This window comes from Scylla paramamosain, chromosome 34 (assembly GCF_035594125.1).
Source record: "Scylla paramamosain isolate STU-SP2022 chromosome 34, ASM3559412v1, whole genome shotgun sequence".
NCBI classification, from domain to species: Eukaryota; Metazoa; Arthropoda; class Malacostraca; order Decapoda; family Portunidae; genus Scylla; species Scylla paramamosain.
The window spans coordinates 1702501-1726806 of record NC_087184.1 but is presented as its reverse complement, the minus strand read 5'-3'; the positions used below and the strand labels follow the sequence as shown (position 1 = coordinate 1726806).

Genomic DNA, 24306 nt, shown 5'->3' with positions numbered 1-24306 from the left:
AGCTATCCTCCTCTTCCCAGGTGTGAGGCGTATGAGAGCCAGGTGTCCAGCATGCAGGAGCAGGTGGGGCAGCTGGAGTCGACAGTGGCCGGCCTGAAGGAGGAGAGGGACAAGGCTCAGACTGCTCTCAAGCGCTTGACAGATGAAGTCAAGGCTAAGGAGGAGCAGTGGGCCTCCGAGTCACAGGTGAGCCAGCCACTGTTGACTCTTACCTTACCTGTCTTGTTATTTCTCTTCTCAAGGGTTGTTACTTGTCTCTCCTCCTCCCACACCTGTTGTTTCTATTCTCTGGTGTTGCTACTTGTTTCTCCTCATCTACATGTGTCATTTCTCTTCTCAGGTGTGTTACTTGTCTTTTGTTCTCCTTGACCTTGTCCTTGTCCCCGTCGTCATCCTCCTCCTCCTCACCTGTCATTTCTCCAACATATCTAAATGATGAGAAAAATGACAAATAAGGAAGAGGAAGAAAGATAATTAACACACCTGTCATTCTTTTCATCATGTGAATGTGTACAGATGTATTTGCCTTTACAAAGTTGATGTCAGGCAGACAAACATTATCTTTGACTGATTACGTATAGTCACATAATCAGTCAGTATGTGGCTGTAAGAGGCATAGATAGTGAAGTATGTGAATCAGTCTCAAGGCTTCCATCACCTGCACTTCTATATGATATGTGGTGTAGAAGACAGGTGTAATATATCAGACTAGAAAACTATTTGGAGTAGGTTAGGTTAAGTTAGGTGAAATATATGAGCCATTCTTAAAACTTAAATCATTTGCACTTTCACATAATGTATATCAAACTAGAAATATATATGGCATAAAAGACATAACTAGAAACTATATATTGATGGTGACTAGAAACTTTATATGGCATAAGAGACACGTGAAACATATCAAACTAGAATCTCCCTTTACCTGCACTTCCTTGTGTCTCACCAAGTATGTTCTTCCCCCATGGCCCCACCAGATAGCTCAGGTAACGACCCTTAACACTCTTAGCCTCGCCTTGCAATGTTAGTGCCGCCTGCCTGCCTAGCTAGATAAGCCTGTATTCAAAAACACTCTGCTCTCTCATCACGACTATTTTCAAAGGCCACAGAGATGATTAGCTGGGTTCTCAAGAGTGTTCCTCCTGTTAATGATGTGGAAGTCTTGTTAATCTGTCACTTGAACTATAAGAACAACCTTAAAAATCTATCATTTCAACCAGAGCCTTTTGAAAGTAGTAGAGGTGCAGTGCAGAAGTGTGTCAGAATATGGTCCATGTGGTGACAGTACTGGTGCAGTGGTTGCCTCAGGATTCACATGCGTGGTAACACTGTTGCTGGATGGTGCTCCTGTTGTGATGAGTCTGTGCAGTCATATCTTGTGAAATGTGCTGAAAACTGGCTGTGTTCTTGCTACTATCCTTATTGACTTGTAAGATACCAGATTATTGGATTGGAATTTTAAGTCAATTTGCCACACATTTCAAAACAAGATGGGAATGTTTAGTTATAGAAATGTGCTGCAGTCTGCCTTTCTATTCCAGCTAGTATCTTTGTTTACCTGTAAGATGCCTGATTACTTGTATTTGGATAATTTGGTATCATACAGTGTAAAAGTTATGAGTTACAAGTTCAATTCGCTACACAGTTTGAAATAAGATAGGAATGTACAAGTCCTCTGGTGTGCTGACAGTCTTGGGGGTTAAATTTTTAACTCACTCTCATGAGACCGTTGATTTGTGGTTGTGAGCCGTATCTACACACACGGGGCCCACTGCAATGTAAACACTAAACCATGGATATCAGTGGACAGTGTTTGGTGATCTGGATACTTAGGAAGATGGCTGGATATAATACTGTCACTTGATGACTGACACATTTCCAGTAGAATACAGGACTCAGGACTGCAGGAAAACACTAAGCACAGTAGAAGTGGGTAAGAAAGGTTTCTCTGCTATTGACCATGAATGTACAAGTAAGCAGGAGCATCATACACTCATCAGAACAGGACTCAGGACTGCAGGAAAACACTAGACACTAGACACAGTAGAAGAAGTAAGAAAGCTTCCTCTGCCAGTGACCATGAGTATACAAACAGTCAGTAAGCAGGAGCATCCCCCAGTAGCAGTGTTACCATGCCTGAGTGCCTTGGTGGCTAGATTGCTGTGCTGGAGTCTGTGAAATTGTAGGTACAGTGAGTAGATCTAAGCTTCTCCTCAGGACAGGAGGCTGAGAGTCTTAGCTGATCTGCATGTGATTAGCATTTTATATCTTATTTGATCAGCCTGCCTCTGCTTTGGTAGTGAAGGAAGCATGGATTGACAGACTGCAGTCCCACAGATTCATTATTGCTACAGTGTAAATGGGGAAATTGTCTCTCTATAGATAGTTTTGATGATTATTTTCACTATTACTTTGTCAACATGCCTCTGCCTTGTTAGTGAAGAAAGCAGATGTCTAGCATGAATTGAGGATAAACTGCAGCCTCTAAGATTTATTGCTACAACATACAGGGGAAGTTATCAAAGGTATCTATGTATCTCTATTGTCAGATAATTTTAATGATTACCTTGGTTATTAGTTCATGAGTCTGCCTCTGCTCTGTTAGTGAAGGAAGAGCTGTTTAGTGGCCTGCATGCATAGATGACAGACTGCAGCACTGAAGGAATTATGAAAGCTGTTTTTTATAATGAGTATGTTTAGTCATTCTAGGGGTATGCTTTTTTATTCTTCTGTGTTTTAGTTTGTTCAGAGTAACTTGATAATCCTTTTTACTGCACTCTTAGGGAACTGGCACCTTCAGTGAACCTCTTTTTTTCTGCCTTTTGTTGCCCTTTGTGAGAACTGCTCTTACATAAAAATAACAAAACAAAAAAAATTAAGACTTACATCCATTAAAACACTATCTTTTTGAATCCCTCTCACCACTTGGAGAACAGGGACAGTATACAAGGGTGGGTAGCTCTTCAGTCTTTTGTTGCCCTTGGCCAGAACTGTTCTTACATAAAAAGAAAAAAAAATATAAAAAACTTAATTCTTGCATCGTTGAAACAACAGTCTTTGTGAATACCCCTCACTGCTTGAAGAAGAAGGACAATGTGCAAGGATGGGTAGGTCCTCAGCACAGCACATCCCTTGGCTAGAATACTGGGGACAGAACAGAGAACACTTCTGACAGCATACGGTACACTGGAGGAAACTAACCAAGGTGTTTCAGCAAACCCAGCCACCAGTTGTCATTAACACAACCATAACACAAATCCCTGTTATGTAGGTGTTGTCAGCAAATAAGTGGTGATAAGACACACTCCCCCATTACTTAGTGACTCAAGCCAGGAAGTGATGATGGGATTGGGTGGGTTAGGAATCAAGTTATTCTGAATAAACTCTAGTCCAGTAAGATTTTTTGTTTAGATGTTGCTTAGTGAGTGATGCCAAGCGTTTTTTTTTTTATTTTTTTATTTTTTTTAGTTAGTTAGGAAGAAGCTGCAATGGAACACAGCTATCTTCTGCCCCTTAGCTTCTGATTTCAGATAAGGTTCATGCTGCTTTTTGTCCATGTGAAACTTTTAATAATATTGATACTTCTTTGTACTTTTATTTCTTATCTTGAATATGTCACGGTAAGTCAATTTTTTTCCTTGTCTTTTGATGCCAGCTGTCTTCTGTTAATTCTTGATAATAATTTGTGATACTTTTATTGATATGACATTCTTGATAATATTAACACCACTATGAACATTTATCTCTGTCATGAACACCTCACAGTATCAATTATTCTATGCATTTTGATGCCAAAAATCTTCCTTATGTCTCAGCTGTCTTCTGCTGCAAAACTTTTGATTCCAGATAAGATTCATGTTACTGCTTCTATCTGTGTGACATTCTTGATAATGCCACTGTGTACTCTTGTCTTTTTCTGAACAGGGTTATTTTCCCTGCGTGCTGATACCAAAAATTTCACTTGTGTCTCATAGTGGGTTTGATGTGAGTGTTCATTATATTGTTCCTTGTAATACCACAAGGTTTACCTTGAACATGTTGCAGTAAGTCATTTGTTTTCCCTGCGTGTTGATACCAAAAATTTTACTTATGTCTTCGTGCAATGAGTTTCTTTTTTATGTCAGTTTTCATAATGTTGTTCCTTGTAGTAATACCATAAGGTACTTTTATTTTTATTTTGAACATATTGCAGTAAGTTGATTCTTTTCCCTGCGTTTTCATACCAAAAAATTTACTTGAGTCGTCTTGCGATGAGTCTCTTTGGGCTTGATGTGAGTGTTTATAATGTTGTTCCTTGTAAACTTAGGTACGATGTGGTGAGAGTGGAGGGGGATGCTGGAAAGTGACCTGTGGCATACATCTTGGCCAGTGGGAAGGCTTGTGGCCGGGGTGGGTCATGAGGCTGGACTATACGTAAGCCAGCTGGATAGATTTGTTTCACATAGTTCTTGTCCTTCCCGTTGTTTTTAGGCTCGTATTCAGAAACGCTCTACTCTCACCACGGCTATTTTTAAAGGGCACAAATGATTAGTCGGGTTCTCAGGAGTGTTTTTAGAGTTCATAAAGTAGAAATTTTGGTAATCTTTCACAAGAACCAAAAAAAAAAAAAAGGTGTTACTTCAATTATGCCTTATGAATGTAGTGGTGTGGCGTAGCAGTTTCATAATATGGTTCTTATTTACGAATACCATCTCTCCACACATCAACGTTCGAGGAGTTCTGTAAAATATGTATTGTCATCTCTTACGTGTCTCAGTCTTGGTCTGGGTCTTGGTCTTGGTCTGGGCGTGTCAAGAAAGCCTGTCACGCGCCAATCCTCCCATTGTGTGCTTGCCTCGCCATCCTGCAACACGACACCGGTGCATTAGCCGCGACTCTCTTCATTATCTAATTGTTATTTGTTGTCGTCGCGCCTCTGCCGGTGACCTGACAGAGAGAGAGAGAGAGAGAGAGAGAGATGCGTGATACGGTTGAAATTAATACGACAGAAACCAGGTCATAGAGAGAGAGAGAGAGAGAGAGAGAGAGAGAGAGAGAGAGAGAGAGAGAGAGAGAGAGTAAAAAGTCTGGATAAATACATAGAATTACAAAGCTGGAAACGTCGATAAGGAAAACAATATATACTTAATCTGTTAAAGTGACCCATTAAAGGGAGAAAACTGAAAGAAAATTGAGGAAAACTTATATTATAGATAGAAAATTTAAAGAACGGAAGATGAGGAGAAAGAGAAGGAAGGAGAAAAGGAGGAGAAAAAAAAAGAAAAAAGAAAAGGAGGAGGAGGAGTAAAAAGAAGAGGAGGAGGAGGAAAAAGATGATGATGATGATGATGAAGGAAGAAGAATAGAAGTAGGAAAAAAATATTAAAGAAAGAAAAAGGAGGAAGAAGAGGAGAAAGTCGAATAAGAAAAAAAAAGAGCAGGAAGAGAAATCTTAGGAGGAGAAGAAGGATAAGTAAGAAAATGAGGAAGGAAAACTGTTGGAGGAGAAGGAAGAGGAGGAGGAGGACGAGGAGAAAGAAGAAGAAGAAGAAGAAGAAGAGGAGGAGGAGGAGGACGAGGAGGAGGAGGAGAAGAAGGAAGAAGAGGAAGAGAAACTGTAGGAATCTAAGAAAAAAAAAGAGGATGAAGAGGAACCATAGAAGGAGGATAAGGAAGAGGAAGAGGAGGAGGAAGAGGAAGAAGAGAAGTTAGCGTGTGGAAAAAGAGATCGCCACAGAAAACGAAACTTCCATTGAGGCGTGATGGAAAATATTTAGATGCAATTACTGGATTACTTCTCCTTAGCGTGTGTGTGTGTGTGTGTGTGTGTGTGTGTGTGTGTGTGTGTGGAGGGCGTGGGGAGAAGCTTTGGGTGGTGGGCGTGGTGATGGGTGCGTGTGGTGTTGAGTTGGGAGAATACACACACACACATTAAGAGAGAGAGAGAGAGAGAGAGAGAGAGAGAGAGAGAGAGAGAGAGAGAGAGAGAGAGAGAGAGAGAGAGAGAGAGAGAGAGAATGTACAGTACTAAAATTTAGTTTACTTTGTTTTATCAAGCTTTAAAGAAATAAAGAAAAAAAAGAGTAGAGAGAGAAAGAGAAAGAAGAAAAATGTACCTTTCAGATTTCAGTGGATTTTTTGCTGTTTTTTTTTTTTTTTTTTTTTTTTTTTACAATGTTATCTATTTATTTTTATCCACCTCTTAATTTATGTATTTTGATCTATTTATTATTGTTGTTGTTGTTATTATTATTATTATTATTATTATTATTATTATTATTATTTATTTTTATTTATTTTTTTATTTTGCGTGTCAAGAATACTGACCAAGACCACCCAAAAAATGGATGAAAAATGTCGGGTCAACTCACCGCTCGTAGAGAAGAAAAAAAAAAAATAACTAAAAAGAAAAAAGAAAGAAAGAAAAGGCTGGGAAGAGTAAGAATATAAATAAATGAATAAAAAAGTTGACTTATTTAGTTTCGTAGTCGTGCTGCTTTTTTTTATTTATTTATTTTTTTTTATCACCTTTTCACAATGACCAAAAAGTTGCTGCGATGGGGAGGAGAGGACGCGTCTTGCACCGGGTCTGTGATATTCTTTACTTTAGTATTCCCCGCCACTCCAGCTTGACAGTATCTAGAGAGCTTGGAGGGAGTGTGGTATTCCACAAGCTTTCCACTTGTACAGTACTGCAGCACACAGATATTTAGAACTTGTATTAATGTTGGCACACGTAACACTTTTGTGGTCAGTGATCGCCACATAAAATGGTGACCACGAAAAATGGTCATCGCGAAAAAGTGAATGGTGTACAGTCACGCCCCGCACAGGAGGCAGGCGGCGCGGCCACTGGTGACGTAAGGCTGGTGAGAGTCATGAGGATGCCGCGAATGTAGCAGCCACCTGTGCTCTTCATTGAAAAGGCAGCGCATAAAGTGACCAAGAAAGTACTGGATACACCATTGTTAGCCACAGATTGGTGGTGCACTGCTGTTAGCCACACGCTGGTGGTGCCCCATTGCTAGCCAGTGAGGAGCATGAACGAACAGCTGAGTCAGACAGGACGGGCAGTGGGGGCAGAGGGTGCCGAGAGTGGCTCGTGTGCGGGCTTCGCTGGCCACGGTGGTGTGGCGGGGAAAACAGCTCTTCCGGCCACTGTTATTTATTTATTTATTTTTTTATTCATTTATTTATTTCATTTATTTATTTATTTATTTATTTATCCATTTTATTTTATTTATTTATTTATTTTATTTTTATTTATTTATTTATTTATTTATTTTATTTATTTATTTATTTATTTTTTATTTATTTATTTATTTATTTATTTATTTTTTATTTATTTATTTTTTTTTTTGTCCATACAAAAAAGTGCCCTGTGTGTGGCAGCCACATAGGTGTGTTTGTTCTTTTCTCACCAATCTTTTCATGGCGACCACTGACCACAAAGTGTGTGGGCAGCTACATTACTTCCGTACTATTAGCTACAGATAGAAACAGTCACCTCAGTGGAAACTTTTAGCTGCTTTTAATCTATGTATTTGTATCTTATAATTTGCTGTTAATGGAACCCCACAATGTATATAACATGTAAGTAAATAAGAAAAGTATAGCCGTGCACAGTGAAGTAGAGGGGAAGCGTGAACGGTTTGTTGTAATACAGATAACCCGGCAAGGGAAGGAAGGTCTGGATGAACATTTTGGGAGGGGCTGAAAAATTATCGTGATTCCCTGCCAGGACTGAGCAATTTCTCCTTTCACCCGCAGCCAATCTTTTCACTAAACTCCATCCCAATCTGCTGATGGCTTCCCTGATATCTTACAGGCAGACAAACTGATAAACACGAATGAAAACATCATACCTTCGTTAATTTCGCATGCAAAAATAGAGAAAAATATTAAGAAAAGAAAAAATAAACATATGCTTTCGTTAATTTCATTTGCAAAGATAGTGAAAATACATACGTTCATACAGACAAATAAATACGAATGAAAATATATTATACTTTCGTTAATTTCGTATGCAGTGATAGTGAAAGGTATTATGAACAGAGACAGACAGACAAACAAATGAACAGACGAACAAACACGAATGAAAACGTACCTTGATTTCTCGTACAAAAATAATGAAAAGTGTTACGAATAAATAGACTGACAAACAGACAGGCAGACAGACAGACAAACAAACAGACAAGTAAACATGAATGAAAACACATTATGCCATTATTGATTTCGTGGGCAAAGGTAGCGAGGTAAAATATCTTTCTGACTAATTGACCGACGAAAAACACAAATGAAAACAAATACTTTCATTAGTTTCGCGTGCAAAGATAGTAAGACATTCGAACAAACAGAACAGAGAGACACAGACAAATAAATTCTAGAGAAAACATTACATCGCCACTAAAATCTTGAACAAAATTAATAAAACATCTTTACCAACAGACAGACAGACAGACAGACAGACATGAAAATATATATATATATACCTTCGCTTATTTCTTGTGCAAAAATTCTGAAAGATCTTACGAACTAACACAGACGGACAAACACGAAAGAAAACGGATACCTTCAGTAATTTTGAGTGCAACATACGGACAAACAAACAGACAGACAGACAGACAGACAGACAGGCAGACAGACAAAAATGAAAATATATACCCATACTTTCGTTGATTTTGCATGCTGATGTAGTGACTGAGATTTACGAATAAACACAAATGAGAATATATATCATTAATTTCATGCGCAGAGAGACAGACAGACAGACAGACAGACGTATAAACACCAGTGAAAATATACCCCTGTCAGTCTCATGAGCGGAGATCAAGGCGCGAAACACAAATATCAACCTCAGAACGACTCATTTCATCTATGTAAGCACGAGTAAGTTGACTGAATGAATGAAACACACACACAAAAAAAAAAAAAAAAAAACACTTCTCATGTCTTCCCTTGCTGTGTGTGTGTGTGTGTGTGTGTGTGTGTGTGTGTGTGTGTGTGTGTGTGTGTGTGTGTGTGTGTGTGTGTGTGTGTGTGTGTGTTTGGCCGCGGTTTCTCCCTCTCTAATCTTACGTGTCATAATGTAATGCGAGTGAGTGAAATGTGAGAGGCGCCTTGAAATGTGTTATACCGTGGCATGAGAGAGAGAGAGAGAGAGAGAGAGAGAGAGAGAGAGAGAGAGAGAGAGAGAGAGAGAGAGAGAGAGAGAGAGAACAGTTTCCTTCGTGACCAAGGTGTGATGGAGGTAGGGATGGAAGGAAGGAAGGAAGGAAGGAAGGAAGGAAGGAAGGAAGGAAGGAAGGTAGGGAAGGAGGAGGAGGAGGAGGGGGAAGAGGAGGAGGAGGAGGAATGGCTGGAGGGAGAGAGAGAGAGAGAGAGGGATGTGAGGGGAGGATGGCGTGACTGAGAGCTTGGAGGCGTGAGGCAACCGCAGGAGAGAGAGAGAGAAAGAGAGAGAGAGAGAGAGAGAGAGAGAGAGAGAGAGAGAGAGAGAGAGAGAGAGAGAGAGAGGAGAGAGAGAGAGAGAGAGAGAGAGTAAGAAGGCCATTATCGTGTTAACTTTCAAATCTTCAGCATTATGATATCACGTGACAGACTAAACAGGTGCACACACAGACACAGGTAACCACAGGATGAAAGAACAGGTGGAGTTTAACCCTTTCACTGCGGTATGCAACAATTTATAGCACTAGAAGGAATGCATGGGGTCTTTATAACCAGCTACGAGGAAGAAGAGGATAAAAAAAATAATAGATATGCAGATTCTGGCCTGTACAATGTTAGATAGTGGATAGTGGTTGGTAATTCAGAAAAAAAAAATGTGTCAAATAACAGTGGAAGAGTTAGCAAATTTAATACGAATAGCAGATGTAATAAGAATAGCTACATAGACTGAAGGAATACAAGTGACTATATAGTGGGTAGTGGCGTAGCTAGGCAGATGCACTATAGACAGCCAGATAAACGCAGCAGGAACACGGGTGAATATGGCGCTGCTTGTGTGGAAGAGTAAAAAGATGTTGAAGGAAGCTAATATTGTGGTGGGATAAAATAATAGTGATGGTAATGATAACAAGATTGTGGCGGAGTGAAATAATAGTGATAGTAATAGTAATGAAGTTATGGGGGGTAAAATAATAATGATGGTAATGATTACAGAATTGTGGTAGGTTAAAATGATAGTGATAGTAATGATAAAAAAAAAAATTGTGGAAGATTGAAATAATAGTGGTAGTGATGATAACAAAAACCGTGATAGAGTAGAAGAAAAGTTAACAATAGAACCAAACATTGAATAAAAAGAAATAGTAATAAGAAAATCATGATAATTTGAAATAATAATGATAAAATGTGCTAGAGTAGAATAACTTAAAAAAAAATCACCGGAAAATATAGATAGATAGATAAATGCAATACTCTCACAAACAACTTTCGTATTTATTAATCTCCCCCCCTCCTATCTCTCTCTCTCTCTCTCTCTCTCTCTCTCTCTCTCTCTCTCTCTCTCTCTCTCTCTCTCTCTCTCTCTCTCTCTCTCTCTCTCTCTCGTCTCAGTTTAGCTTATCGTGCGTTGTCTTATAGGTCCAAATAGGTCTACTGCTAATTCTCGTTCTTCCTTTGTGTGTGTGTGTGTGTGTGTGTGTGTGTGTGTGTGTGTGTGTGTGTGTGTGTGTGTGTGTGTGTGTGTGTGTGTGTGTCTTAACGAGGGTTTTTGTTTTATATTCAGCCCAATACAATAGATGCGTTTATTTATTTATGTATCACTTTATTGATTTGGTATCTGTTGATTCGGTGCTAAGTAACTAACTTCTTGACGTGAATGGGAGATCTGAGGAAAAAAAAAATGTTAAAAAAAAGTTTGCGAAGTGTTTTCCTAAGACTAAATAAATAAAAAAAAAAATGTAAATGAATGAATAAATCAATAGATAAAGTTCGTTCAGTTACTGCTTCCTAAAGAAAAAAAAACATAATATAAAATTTAAAAAAATAGATAAAAAAAGACGTTAATTTGTCTCTCTTTAGGGAAAAAAAATGTGAAATAAAGAAATAAAATACAAGTGGAGCCTACGTAGTTTAGTTCCAAAGATATCCTAATAATAACTCTCACATTAGGAACAAGTATTTAAGCACCACCAAAATTCACTTACGAGCCTCCAAAGACCCGCAATGCAAAGATTTCACCCGTACAGGCGATGAAAACAGTAAATTAAATGGACGGACAAGTAGCAAAGCCCGGAAGATGTATTAAAAGTAGTGACAACAAATTATCAAGAGCTATTTACACACCCAGTACATGCACACTTCAGAATCTCTCAAGACCCGTAATGGCAAAAGATTTCACCAGCACAGGTAATGAAAACACGATAAATCAATTGAACGGACGAGTAACAATAATATTCTTTACAGATTATCAAGAGCCATCTAAACACACCCAGTATACACTTATGACTCTGTGAAGGCCCCTAATGCAAAAATTTTCAGCAGCACAGGTTATGAAAACACGGCAAATTAATTAAATAGACGAGTAGCAAAGGTAGAACAGGTGATAATTAGAGGCAGGCACCCGGATGTTGCTGGTACCGGGAAGTGGTGGTGGTGGTAGTAGTGGTGGTGGTGGTGGTGGTGGTGGTGGTGGTGGTGGTGGTTTTTCCCTAACACGGAGATAAACACGACCTTGATGACCGAGTTAATTTGTGAAATTTCTAAGTTAATCGTTGTAATTACGTGTGAGAGGCAAGATGGTGGCCGGCAGAGAGAGAGAGAGAGAGAGAGAGAGAGAGAGAGAGAGAGAGAGAGAGAGAGAGAGAGAGAGAGGCAAACATACAGACAGACGTACAGATAGAGAGACACAGACGGATAGCCAGGCAGATAAATAGATAAACAGACAGATATGCAGACTGAGACACAGACAGACAGACAGACAGACAGATAGACAGACAGACAGACAGACAGATAGTCATTCTAACCCTCTAAATATAATTGATATGCCAAGAAAATTTTAAATACAATAATAAAATACATTAAGTAAATAAATCAACTGATAGATAAATAACAATGAATGATACGGAAAACACAATTAGATAAATGAACATTAAAAAAATGCAGGTTAAGTGAAAAAAGGAAATGAAGGAAGAACTAGAGATGAAGAAACCGAAGAGGAAACAATTTGGTAACAATGAAAAATAAACAAATGAATATATTAATAAATAAACATAAAAAAAATGCCCCCAAGAAAAGAACAGAAGAACAAACGGACTGGAATGAAATGAAGGTTACATAAAAGAAAAAAATAAAGAACACAACAACAATAATAATAATAATAATAATAATAATAATAATAATAATAATAATAATAATAAGGGTCATATCGATAAAGAAAAGTTTACCCTCTATAAGAAATAATTGGATGAAGAAAACGAGAGAAGGGAAGAGGATGATGAAGAAGAGGAGGAGGAGGAGGAGGAGAATGAGAAGAAGGAGGAGGAGGAAGAGGAGGAGGAAGAGGAGGAAGTTCAAGTTAATGAAGTAATAGTAGAAGGCGACGAGGAGGCAAAAGAAGAAAAAGAAGAGGAGGAGGAGGAGGAGGAGGAGGAGGAGGAGGAGGAGGAGGAGGAGGAGAAAGCTAAAAGAAGAAGAAGAAGAGGAGGAAGAGGAGGAGGAGGAGGAGGAGGAGGAGGAGAGGGAGGAAGAAGAAGAAGCAGAAGAAGAACAATAACAAGAACAAGAACAAGAAGAAGAAGAAGAATAGGAAGAGGAAGAGGAGGAGAAAAAAACAAGAGGAAGAAGATGATGATGGTGATGATGAGCGGCAGGAGGAGGAGAAGAAAGAAAAGTAGAAGGAGAACAGGCGGAGGAGGAGGAGGAAGAGGAGGAGTAAGAAAGAAGATAAATTATTGTACTTATTTAACCATCAATTACTATAATACTGGATAAAGGGAGAGAGAGAGAGAGAGAGAGAGAGAGAGAGAGAGAGAGAGAGAGAGAGAGAGAGAGAGAGAGAGATGTAAAAAAAGGTAATATTTCATAGAAATGTACCAAGAGAGAGAGAGAGAGAGAGAGAGAGAGAGAGAGAGAGAGAGGGCGGGATGAAATCGAGAAAAAAAAAGATCAAGGAAGTATAAAAGATGATGGATGAGAGAGAGAGAGAGAGAGAGAGAGAGAGAGAGAGAGAGAGAGAGAGAGAGAGAGAGAGAGAGAGAGAGCAGGTCAATAGCAAGGAGCGGGAGTCTTGCATGTTCAGCCTTCATATCTTGACCGTGATTACAGACGCAGGGCTCCTGGTGCAGCTCTCTCTCTCTCTCTCTCTCTCTCTCTCTCTCTCTCTCTCTCTCTCTCTCTCTCTGATACTTCTGTTTTTTTTCCGTTTCCATCTTGATCTTCCGGTTATTCTCTCTCTCTCTCTCTCTCTCTCTCTCTCTCTCTCTCTCTCTCTCTCTCTCTCTCTCTCTCTCTCTCTCTCTCTCTCTCTCTCTCCATCATCTTTTATACTTCCTTGATCTTTTTCTCGATTACATCCTCTCTCTCTCTCTCTCTCTCTCTCTCTCTCTCTCTCTCTCTCTCTCTCTCTCTCTCTCTCTCTCTCTCTCTCTCTCTCTCTCTCTCTCTCTCTCTCTCTCTCTCTCCATCATCTTTTATACTTCCTTGATCTTTTTTCTCGATTACATCCTCTCTCTCTCTCTCTCTCTCTCTCTCTCTCTCTCTCTCTCTCTCTCTCTCTCTCTCTCTCTCTCTCTCTCTCTCTCTCATCCATCGTCTTATTTCTCTCACTCTCAATCTTCCTTCCCCTCTTCCTTGTCTTCCTCCCTCCCTCCCTCCTTTCTCTCTCTCTCTCTCTCTCTCTCTCTCTCTCTCTCTCTCTCTCTCTCTCTCTCTCTCTCTCTCTCTCTCTCTCTCTCTCTCTCTCTCTCTCTCTCTCTCTCTCTCTCTCTCTCTCTCTCCTTTTTTTCTGTATTTGCATATTTTCTTTATTGTCTTCCTTGAATTTCGTCCCATTTGTGTCTGGTGTTGGTGATTGCTTTGTGTTTAAGTCTGTACTTCTTTTCTTTGCTTTATTTTTTGCTTAATTTTTCTTTATTTACAGTCTTACGTAATTTCTTTTTTATTTGCTTTTATTTGGTGTTGGTATGTTTCTGTTGCTTACTGGTCATTACTTTTGTGTGTGTGTGTGTGTGTGTGTGTGTGTGTGTGTGTGTGTGTGTGTGTGTGTGTGTTTGGTTTTCTTGCTTTATTTTTGTTTTCAGTGTTCCTTTTTTTTCGACTTTGTGTCGTTTCTACTTTGTTTTTATTTGGTATAGATAGTACCTGTCTATTTTCTGTTTTTTTTTTTTTCTTTTTTTAAGTTTAGTCCATCCTGCTTTCAATTTCTCTTCAGTTATTTTCAGCTTCGTGTCATCGTTGCCACTTTTTTTTTTTATGTATTATTTTACTGTTTATCTTAATATTTCCGTTTTTTTTTTCCCTCTCTCTCTTTACTCGTGTTAAGTACTTTTGTTTGATTTTTTTACTTTACTTTTAATTATCGAATTTTCTCTCTTTTTTTTTTTTTTTTTTTTTTAGAAGTATGCAATTTTTTCTTGTGTGTGTGTGTGTGTGTGTGTGTGTGTGTGTGTGTGTGTGTGTGTGTGTGTGTAGTACTCTATCCAATTCAGAGAGAGAGAGAGAGAGAGAGAGAGAGAGAGAGAGAGAGAGAGAGAGAGAGAGAGAGAACACTCATTTTACCGCCCATAAAAGAAGTTATATATGTGAAATTCCCCCCATAAAGTCAGTCAGTGTAATCCCGAAGGTATCTTCATGATGCTCGCCACTGAAGGCCTATCAAATTAGACGTAAAGTAATAAAAACAACTGAAACAAGTAAAAGTTTTGAGTTAAGCAGTGGGTCTATTTTTGGTTGATCACCTTTTGAATTTGTCTTTTTTACGGGATATACTTCGTTTATATATATATATATATATATATATATATATATATATATATATATATATATATATATATATATATATATATATATATATATATATATATATATATATATATATATATATATATATATATATATATATATATATATATATATATATATATATATATATATATATATATATACTTTGTTTTTTCAGTGAATTTGAGTTTTTATTTTTTATTTATTTATTTTTCTGGGATATGCGTGTTTATATATCTTTCTTCGACTTACTTTATTTTCTTTAGTTCAGTTCGTATATATGTGTACGTCCTGTTTTCCATTCATTTTTTTTTCACGGGACATGCGTATCTATATATTTTTTCTTTGAATTTTCTTCTTATCTTTGGTTTAGTTCGTGTCTGTGTATGCCCTGTTGCCCATTCAGTCTTCACCCTTTCCTACAGGCGTTTGTTTGAGGCGTTTAGTGTGTCGCTGCAACTTTGTATTGCTCCCCTTGTATTCACAGAGAGGAAAGATTTCTTCTCTGCCTTTTGCTTGAAGAACTTTTGAATCTTTATTTTTTTGTTTTTAAGTGACGCACCTCGTTTTTTTTTTTTTACATTCTATTCTTTTTAGTATATGGAAGATGTTTTTTCCTTTTTTTTTTTTTACGGGATATTGGTGTTTTTATTTATCTTTCTTTGAATATCTTTTCCTTCAGCTTAGTTCGTGTGCCTGTGTGTCTGTATCTCTCTCTCTCTCTCTCTCTCTCTCTCTCTCTCTCTCTCTCTCTCTCTCTCTCTCTCTCTCTCTCTCTCTCTCTGGTGTCTTTTTATATCTTAACCTTCTGTTTATATTAATTAAGTAGACATTCTTTTGTTTTTTATATTCACTTTCCCTTTCATTCCTTTTTGGTAATTATACTCATACTTTTCCTTTCTGTTATTTACTTTTTTTTTATCTTTTTTCTATTTATTCTTTAGATATCAGGGAGATGGGACAGGAACAAAAAAAAAAAAGAAAAGAAAATGCGTTCGTTATATAATACTTTTCTTTTTTATTCTTTTTCTAATTTTTCTTTTTGTCTATTTATTTATTTTATTTTTTTTTGATCAAGGAGATGGTCTAAGAAAAAACGTAATATGATACTTTTCCTTTATATTCTTTTCCGTATCTTTCGTCTATTTATTTATTTGTTTATTTTTTTTATTTATTTTCATCGGGGAGATAATCTAAGGGGCTAAAAATGCATAAAAAAAAGAAAGAAGTCCTCTCATTATGCAATTCTCAAAAAAAGTTAAAATAAGGAAACGAGCGTGAGAGAGAACTGTTGATTTTCTTTACCTATTGTTTTCTGTTCAGGGAGACGAGTTGTGTTTAAATTCTTGTTATTTAATTTATTCTTCTCTCTCTCTCTCTTTTTTTTTCTAGTATTCGATGATTAGTGAGTATTTTCTTTTTTTTCGTCAGTTTAACATTTTTTTTTCTCTTCAATTGTATTTTATTTTATTGTAGTTTATTCTGTTGTATTCTCTCTCTCTCTCTCTCTCTCTCTCTCTCTCTCTCTCTCTCTCTCTCTCTCTCTCTCTCTCTCTCTCTCTCTCTCTCTCTCTCTCTCTCTCTCTCTCTCTCTCTCTCTCTCTCATTTAGGTCACCAGTCCTCTGTCTTCATTCATCCCACCATATCGTTTAGGTTTCGACCACTGCGGGCTTCTCTACACACACACACACACACACACACACACACACACACACACACACACACACACACACACACACACACACACACACACACACACACACACACACACACACACACACAGAAAGGCGTGAGGATATGACGCCCCCAATAAACATACAGCAAGGCCCCTCATTCCTCCCTCCATTTCAAACCACCCTTTGTCTCCCTCTGCCCTCCATGCGTCCATCCAGCCCTCTGTACCTTCCCTCCCCCTCCCGTTATTCGTGCGCTCCCTGACGCACGCACCTGGGCAGGGACACAGGGGCAGGGGGGACAGGAGGGCAGAGGGATGGAAGGTACCTGGCCACATCTCTACTCCGGGACATCCTCAGTAAGGCACCGAGGGACCATCTCACTATTTGGGTTGTCACGCGAGCCACCACCACTACCACCACCACCACCATTACCACTGCCATCACTACCACTGCCATCACTACCACCACCACTGCCACCACACATTAGGGCGGGGCTGAGCAGGACACGAGGGGCAGGATAACGTGTCTTTTGAGGATTTCAGAGTAGATTAATACATTGTGCTAAGATACGAGTATGTAAGGAAAGCAACTTAGGAATGAGTTATGGCAGAGGGAAAAGGACATAAAAAGTGACATAGGATAGAAAATTTAACTAGTCGTGTCTTTTTGGGGTATGGGAGTAGATTAATTAATTGAAGTGACGTGTATGAGAAAAGAAGGTCTGAAATCAGGCGTTTGTTTGGAAAAGTAAACCAGAATGGAGAAACAGGAAGAAATAAACTAGAAAATAGATATACCATAGGAAAAGTAAAACAAAAATGAGGTATAGAAAAAGAAAATTACGAAATATGTTACAGGAAAAGTAAACTAGAAATGAGATAGGACAAAATTACGAGATGTATCATTGGAAAAGTAAACCAAAAGTGAAATATAGGAACAAAAAATACGAGATATCACAGGAAAAATAAACTAGAAATGAGATATAGTAAAAAAACAAAAAAAATACAAGGTATGTCATAGGAAAAGTAAACCAAAAATGAGATATAGGAGAAATATACCAGAACGCAGATATATCATAGAAAAAATAGATTGGAAGTGAGACATACGCTAAAAATAATAAAGCAGAAATGAGGTGATAGGAAAAAAATACACTCCAGTAGAAATAAGAGTTATGATGAATCGAGCTGCAGCAACTACGTAGAAAATAACAAATCCACAAAAGTAAATCATAAATAAGAGATACAGTAAGGGAAAAAAATTCTGAAAATGACATATGATATAAAAAAATAAATAAATAAATAAACCAAAAGTGATACATACGTAGGCATGATAGAAAAGTGAACTAGAATTAAAGAATGCTAAAAAAAAAAGTCATGTATCTAAAATACCTTCATGAAAAATTACGTTGCTGGATTTCTTTCTTTCTTTCTTTCTTTCTTTCTTTCTTTCTTTCTTTCTTTCTTTCTTTCTTTCTTTGTGTGTGTGTATGAAAGACGCCGGCCAAGAACACTATAAAAAAAAAAAAAAAAAAAAGGAAAATGAGATTGCAAATTTGGCGCTAAAATAAACAGATAAATTTTACGCTGTTGATTTATTTATTTATTTTTTTATTTATCTATTTATTTATTCATTTGTTTGTTTATTTGTTTATTTATTTATTACGTGAAGAAGACCAGTCAACGACACGAAAAAAAAAAAACAAGTAGAAAAAATGTAACAAAAACAAACATTTTCCGCTCTAGAAATAATAATAAAGGAAGAAAAAAAGAAAAAGAAAGGAAAGAAAGAAAGAAAATAGACAAAGAATTCTTTTTATTGATTAACTTTCATGGAATGGGAATTAATTAAATCTATTTACTTTCAGTCCAGGTAAATTGGTCGTTCTGTGTTGAATATACTTTGTTTCATGCTTAGACTGTAGAGTAAAGCAAACACGTTGATAAAGGCATGGCATACTTACTTATTAATACTTGCAGAAGTGGAAAAATGGAAGGGAAAATATAAAGCAAACACGTTCTTAAAGCCATGGGAAACTTACTGATGAATACCTGCAGATATAAAGAAGAAATTAAATAAAAGATCAAGCAAAAACAATTATAAAGCCATGGGAAACTTACTTACGAATACCTGTAGATGTAAAAAGAAAAGGAAAGAAAAAAAGTAAAGCAAACGCATTCATAAAGCCATGGGAAACTTACGAATATCTGCAGATGTAAAAGAAAAACATAAATAAATAAAAATAAAGGAAAGAAAAAAACTAAAGCCAACACATTCATAAATCCACGAGGAGAAATTTAGTGCCAATTAGTTGAAAGGCAAAACAAACACATTTCGTGAGTCATGAAGGGAGATTTATCTACGCTTGCTTGCAACCGGGAAAATAAAACAAGCATAACCTTCATTTATAAAACCATAAAGACAGATTTACAAAAGGTCACTTGCACAAAAAATAATAAATAAATAAATAAATAAGTAAATAAGTAAAACAAACATAAAAGCCACGAGATAAGACTTACTGACGACAACTTACAAAAACAAACAAACACACGCACGGAAAAAAAAAAATGAAGAATCTAAAATAAAACACTGATTAACAGACAAAAATTAACAAAACAACTCAGACACATTAATAAAGTCATAAAAGAAGACTTACTGACAGCCACATGTAGGAGGAAGCCTCTTGACACACACAATGCAATGGGACCTTAAGAGAGCCTTGTGTTTGCTACCAGGGAGGATTATAAACCGTAAGGAGACCTCAGACCTGCATGCATGATAGAGATGGGGACACAAGAGAGGCCCAATGACAGACTAGAGCTCGTAAAAGGTAAATTGACTGCTGGGATAAACAAATACAATGGAGGTGGAGTGGAAGGGGGTGTGGATGATGTATTAATAAACAAGGGAATGGGAAGAATGATGACTGGGTGTTGTGAAAGGGTGGTGGTGATGTACGAGGAATAAGGTGGAGGAGGAGGGAAAGGGTGTGTCTGTGTGTGTGTGTGTGTGTGTGTGTGAGGGAAGGACGAACAATAGATGGAGGAAGGGAGGGCGAGTGTGAAGAGAAGAAATGACGGCATAGAGGGAAAAGCGGGAAGGGTAGAGACTAGATAAGGAAGTGAGGGAAGGACGAGAGAAAAGATGATGATTTAGGGGAATAGAGAAAGAGGAAGTGTGGTAAGAGAGAATAATGGTACTGCTGCTATTACTACTACTACTACTACTACTATTACTACTACGAGAATTACAACACCAATAACAACAAAAAACAACAAAAAACAACACTAACTACTACTACTACTACTACTACTACTACTACTACTACTACTACTACTACTACTACTACTACTACTACTACTACTAACACCACCACCACCATCACCACCACCAACACCACCAACACCCGTCACATATTTAATTTCTCCTCGCTGAATATTTACGTCAGTTTGAAGGAAGGCAAGAAATTGGTGCATAAGACAATGAATTAACTGTGATTTATTATTTCTGAGTTTTATTATCACACTACCGAGTTACAGAATCTCTCTCTCTCTCTCTCTCTCTCTCTCTCTCTCTCTCTCTCTCTCTCTCTCTCTCTCTCTCTCTCTCTCTCTCTCTCTCTCTCTCTCTCCATTATTCTTGTCCACTCCCCTTTTATTTAATTATTTCCTAGCCGCCATTCCCTCCCTCTCTCTCTCCCTCCCTCCCTCCCTCCCTCCCTCCCTCTCTCTCTCTCTCTCTCTCTCTCTCTCTCTCTCTCTCTCTCTCTCTCTCTCTCTCTCTCTCTCTCTCTCTCTCTCTCTCTCTCTCTCTCTCTCCTTTTGTTACCATTTTTTCTTCTATCCTCGTTTTTTTTTCTTTTGATGTTTTTATTTAATTATTTTCTTTTTATTTTTACTTATTTTCATTCAAGTCTTGTTTTATTCCCCTACGTTTCCTTTAAGCATTTTTCTTCACGTGAGCCAAGAGAGAGAGAGAGAGAGAGAGAGAGAGAGAGAGAGAGAGAGAGAGAGAGAGAGAGAGAGAGAGAGAGAAGGGGAGGGGGAGAGGTTGTTGTACACGAAAGCATAACCATTAATTACTTCAGACTCTGCTTGCTACTCTCTCTCTCTCTCTCTCTCTCTCTCTCTCTCTCTCTCTCTCTCTCTCTCTCTCTCTCTCTCTCTCTCTCTCTCTCTCTCTCTCTCTCTCTCTCTCTCTCTCTCTCTCTCTCTTCCTGGGTCAGGCAAGGTCACGGCGCGGGTCTCGTGAGGGCAGGACGTTAGTGTGTCTGGGCGGGAGGTCAGGTCGGCCAGTCATCGTAAAAGGGAATTGATTTGACCACAACGGGCTGAGCAATATTGAGTCCGTACAGAGGCGGCATGGAACAGTAACCGACTTTCGTAGCGAGATTGTATGTGTGTGTGTGTGTGTGTGTGTGTGTGTGTGTGTGTGTGTGTGTGGGTGGGTGGGTGGGTGTGTGTGGGTGTGGGTGTGATAGAGGGTAAGAATGGATTAGCGTTAAGTTAGATTTGATTACGTTAGGTTTGTTTGGATTAGCTTAGATTAGGTTAGGATGGGTCTTGTTCGGCTAGGTTAGGTTGGGTTAGTATGCGTTAGGTTAACTTTGGTTAGGTTAGATTATGTTACGTTCGGTTGTGCTAGGTTAGGCTAGCTTAGGTTAGGTTAGTTAGGTTAGGTTAAATTATGTTAGGCTATTAAATTAGTTAAAGTTTGGTTCTACTAGGCAAGATTAGGTAGGGATAAATTATATTTGGTTAGATTTTGTTATAAGATTGCGAGTGTGACTGTGAGTGATGAGGTTAGGTTACGTTTGGTTTCGTTAAAGTTAAGTTAGTGAGGTTGGGAAACGTTAGATTCGTTTTGGAAGTTAGATTAAGTTAGGGTGGGCTAGGCTAGGTTAGGTTACAGTTAAGTTTGGTCAAGTTGAAATAGGTTACGTTTTGCTAATTTAGATTGTGTGTGATTAGGTTTGACTGGAACTGAATTATGCGATATAAGTAAGTGTAGGCTGCTTCCATCGTTCAGTTTTGTTTACATTATAGAAAAAGAAAGACAAAAAGGAAAAGAAATTTGCTCTCTCTCTCTCTCTCTCTCTCTCTCTCTCTCTCTCTCTCTCTCTCTCTCTCTCTCTCTCTCTCTCTCTCTCTCTCTCTCTCTCTCTCTCTCTCTCTCTCTCTCTCTCTCTCTCTCTCTCTAATAATGAAAGGAAAACAACACAAACATTAATTTTCCTACAAAAACATTATGTCTTTAAAATATTTTCATTCTCGGATTAAGTTGAATGTAAACAAATATTCATCAGATTTTTATTTATATTACTTTATTTTACACACACACACACACACACACACACACACACACACACACACACACACACACACACACACACACACACACACACACACACACACACACACACACACACACACACACACACACACACACACACACACACACATTGTCTACGATATAATAATATTTCTCCTGTGAAAGGCTTCTGTTTGTGTTTATCTAATTATTTTATCTACTCGTGGCTACATTTCTTTTGATCTGACTGAAATGTGTGTGTGTGTGTGTGTGTGTGTGTGTGTCTGAAAGAGAGAGAGAGAGAGAGAGAGAGAGAGAGAGAGAGAGAGAGAGAGAGAGAGAGAGAGAGAGAGAGAGAGAGAGAGAGAGAGAGAGAGAGATTACAGCCTTACACTATTTCCGGGAACGCGACATATTGTAATTTGGGTGGCAAATACCGTAGACTTTTCATACAAACTGAAAGCAGTAAGGAAAACTTTAGATAAAAAACACACGAATGCGGCTAAGATCTGTATTTACTATGCTAATAACACGATGGAAAGGTGGCAGGAATGCATGTAGAAGTATTGAAACTCCCAAAATATACCGGATAACTGAAAATAACCAGAATATAAGAAAAAAATATTTGGGTTCGTAGCTTGACTGGGAACCTGAGACCCAGGGCTGCCAACCGCGCGGCGCCGCCAGACTCTCGTGCAGTGTTTGCGTTGAGTCGCGCCGATTATGGGATAATGTTGGTATTCCGGAGCCAGAACGCGGATATTAATTAAATGTTTTTAGTAATTATGTTCCCGCCGTGGTGTGGAGAGAAGGGAAAGTGAGGGAGGAACTGAGAGAAAGAGAGAGGGAGAGGAGAGAAAGAGAGAGAGAGAGAGAGAAATAGGGTGGAATTATGTCTTTGTCTTTGTAAATAGAAAAGGGAAAGTAAAGGAGGGAAGAATTGGGAAGAAAGGAAGGGGAAAGAAAGAATGAAAGTGAGGAAGGAAAAGAAAGGAAAGAATGAGGAAAGAACAGTAGTATGTGTGTTGAGGAAAGAGAAAGCGAGGAAGGGAAGACTTAAGAAGAAATAAAGGAGAAGAAAATGAAAAAGTAAAGTGAGGGAGGTAAGAAAAGAAGTGTACAACATATGTGTGTCGTGGGAAGATGAAGTGAAGAAGGAAAGATTTAGTAAGAAAGGAGGAAGAGGAGAGATAAAATGTGGGAGGTAAGGAAAGGAGCGAACAAGGAGAGAAGGAAGTGTCTGTTTGACGTGGGAAGATGAAGTGAAGAAAGAAAGAATTAGGAAGGAAGGAAGGAGAAGGGAAGGAGATGGTAACTGAGGGAGGTAAGGAAAGGAGCGAACAAGGATGGAAGGAAGTGTGTCTGTGTGTCGTGGGGAAGATGAGGTTAAGGAGCAGAGGAATAATTTTGTTTGTTGTGTTGTTTGTTTGCACGTAACTTGTTGACAATGTACACCAACACTTGTTCGCTTATTTAACCCTTTTGCTGCCTGCCAAATATTTTTCTGTATCTGTCTACGACTTTTTAGACACCGATTTATGTGTTACAGTCTCTTAAATAGTTATGTGGCCTAGAGAAGATAACATTAATCCTCTCTTTCTTTTTTCTGTAACCTTGGGAACATTTTTTGCACTGTTTCAGAGTTAACAAAGCAAGACCATAATGAGTTACCATTGTCAAGACACTAGATAAGTTAAAAGTAAACAAATACGTATCAGATTTTTATTAATTTTTACGGTTTTATTTTGCATACACACACACACACACACACACACACACACACACACACACACACACACACACACACACACACACACACACACACACACACACACACACATCTCTTTTGATCTGACTGAAATGTGTGTTTGTGTGTGTGTGTGTGTGTGTGTGTGTGTGTGTGTGTGTGTGTGTGTGTGTGTGTGTGTGTGTGTGTGTGTTGGGTTATAATTACTGTATCTTTATCTCTCCTAGTATGACATGTTTAGGTATATTACATAGATGGGAAATAATGGATAGGTACAATTTGTATATGATAGCATTGATGAAACACCAAGAAACACTTAAACATTCTTATCCCAAGCATTAAATCTCAACACAGTGAATTATTAATACCCACATAACACTGCCTTTCCATTTTGCTGCAGGAATAGAAGAGAGAGAGAGAGAGTTCGTGGTTTTGGAAACAAGAAAATAGAAGCAAGAGGAAGTGAGTGTCTGGCGGTGGTCCTGAAATAGTTTAGTGACTCACCACAGTACTGAAAGGAGGGACGGAGGCAGGGGAGGAAAGGGACGAACAGGGAGAGAAAGAGAGAGAGGAGATATTTTTGGGGTCGAGAGGGGAAACTGTTGTAATTACGGGATGGGAGCAACCGGAAGTTAATAGAGGAGGAAGGGAAG

At 38.3% G+C, this 24306-nt stretch overlaps 1 protein-coding gene across 1 annotated transcript in view; it reads left to right on the top strand.

Annotated features, from left to right (window-relative positions):
- The window catches only part of LOC135090018 (rootletin-like), a 114812-nt gene that overhangs the window by 20484 nt on the left and 70022 nt on the right, over positions 1 to 24306 (top strand). The window contains exon 6 of the mRNA XM_063986238.1: positions 21 to 186. Within this exon, the coding sequence (XP_063842308.1) occupies positions 21 to 186 (166 nt within the window). The remainder of the gene's footprint in view (positions 1 to 20; positions 187 to 24306) is intronic.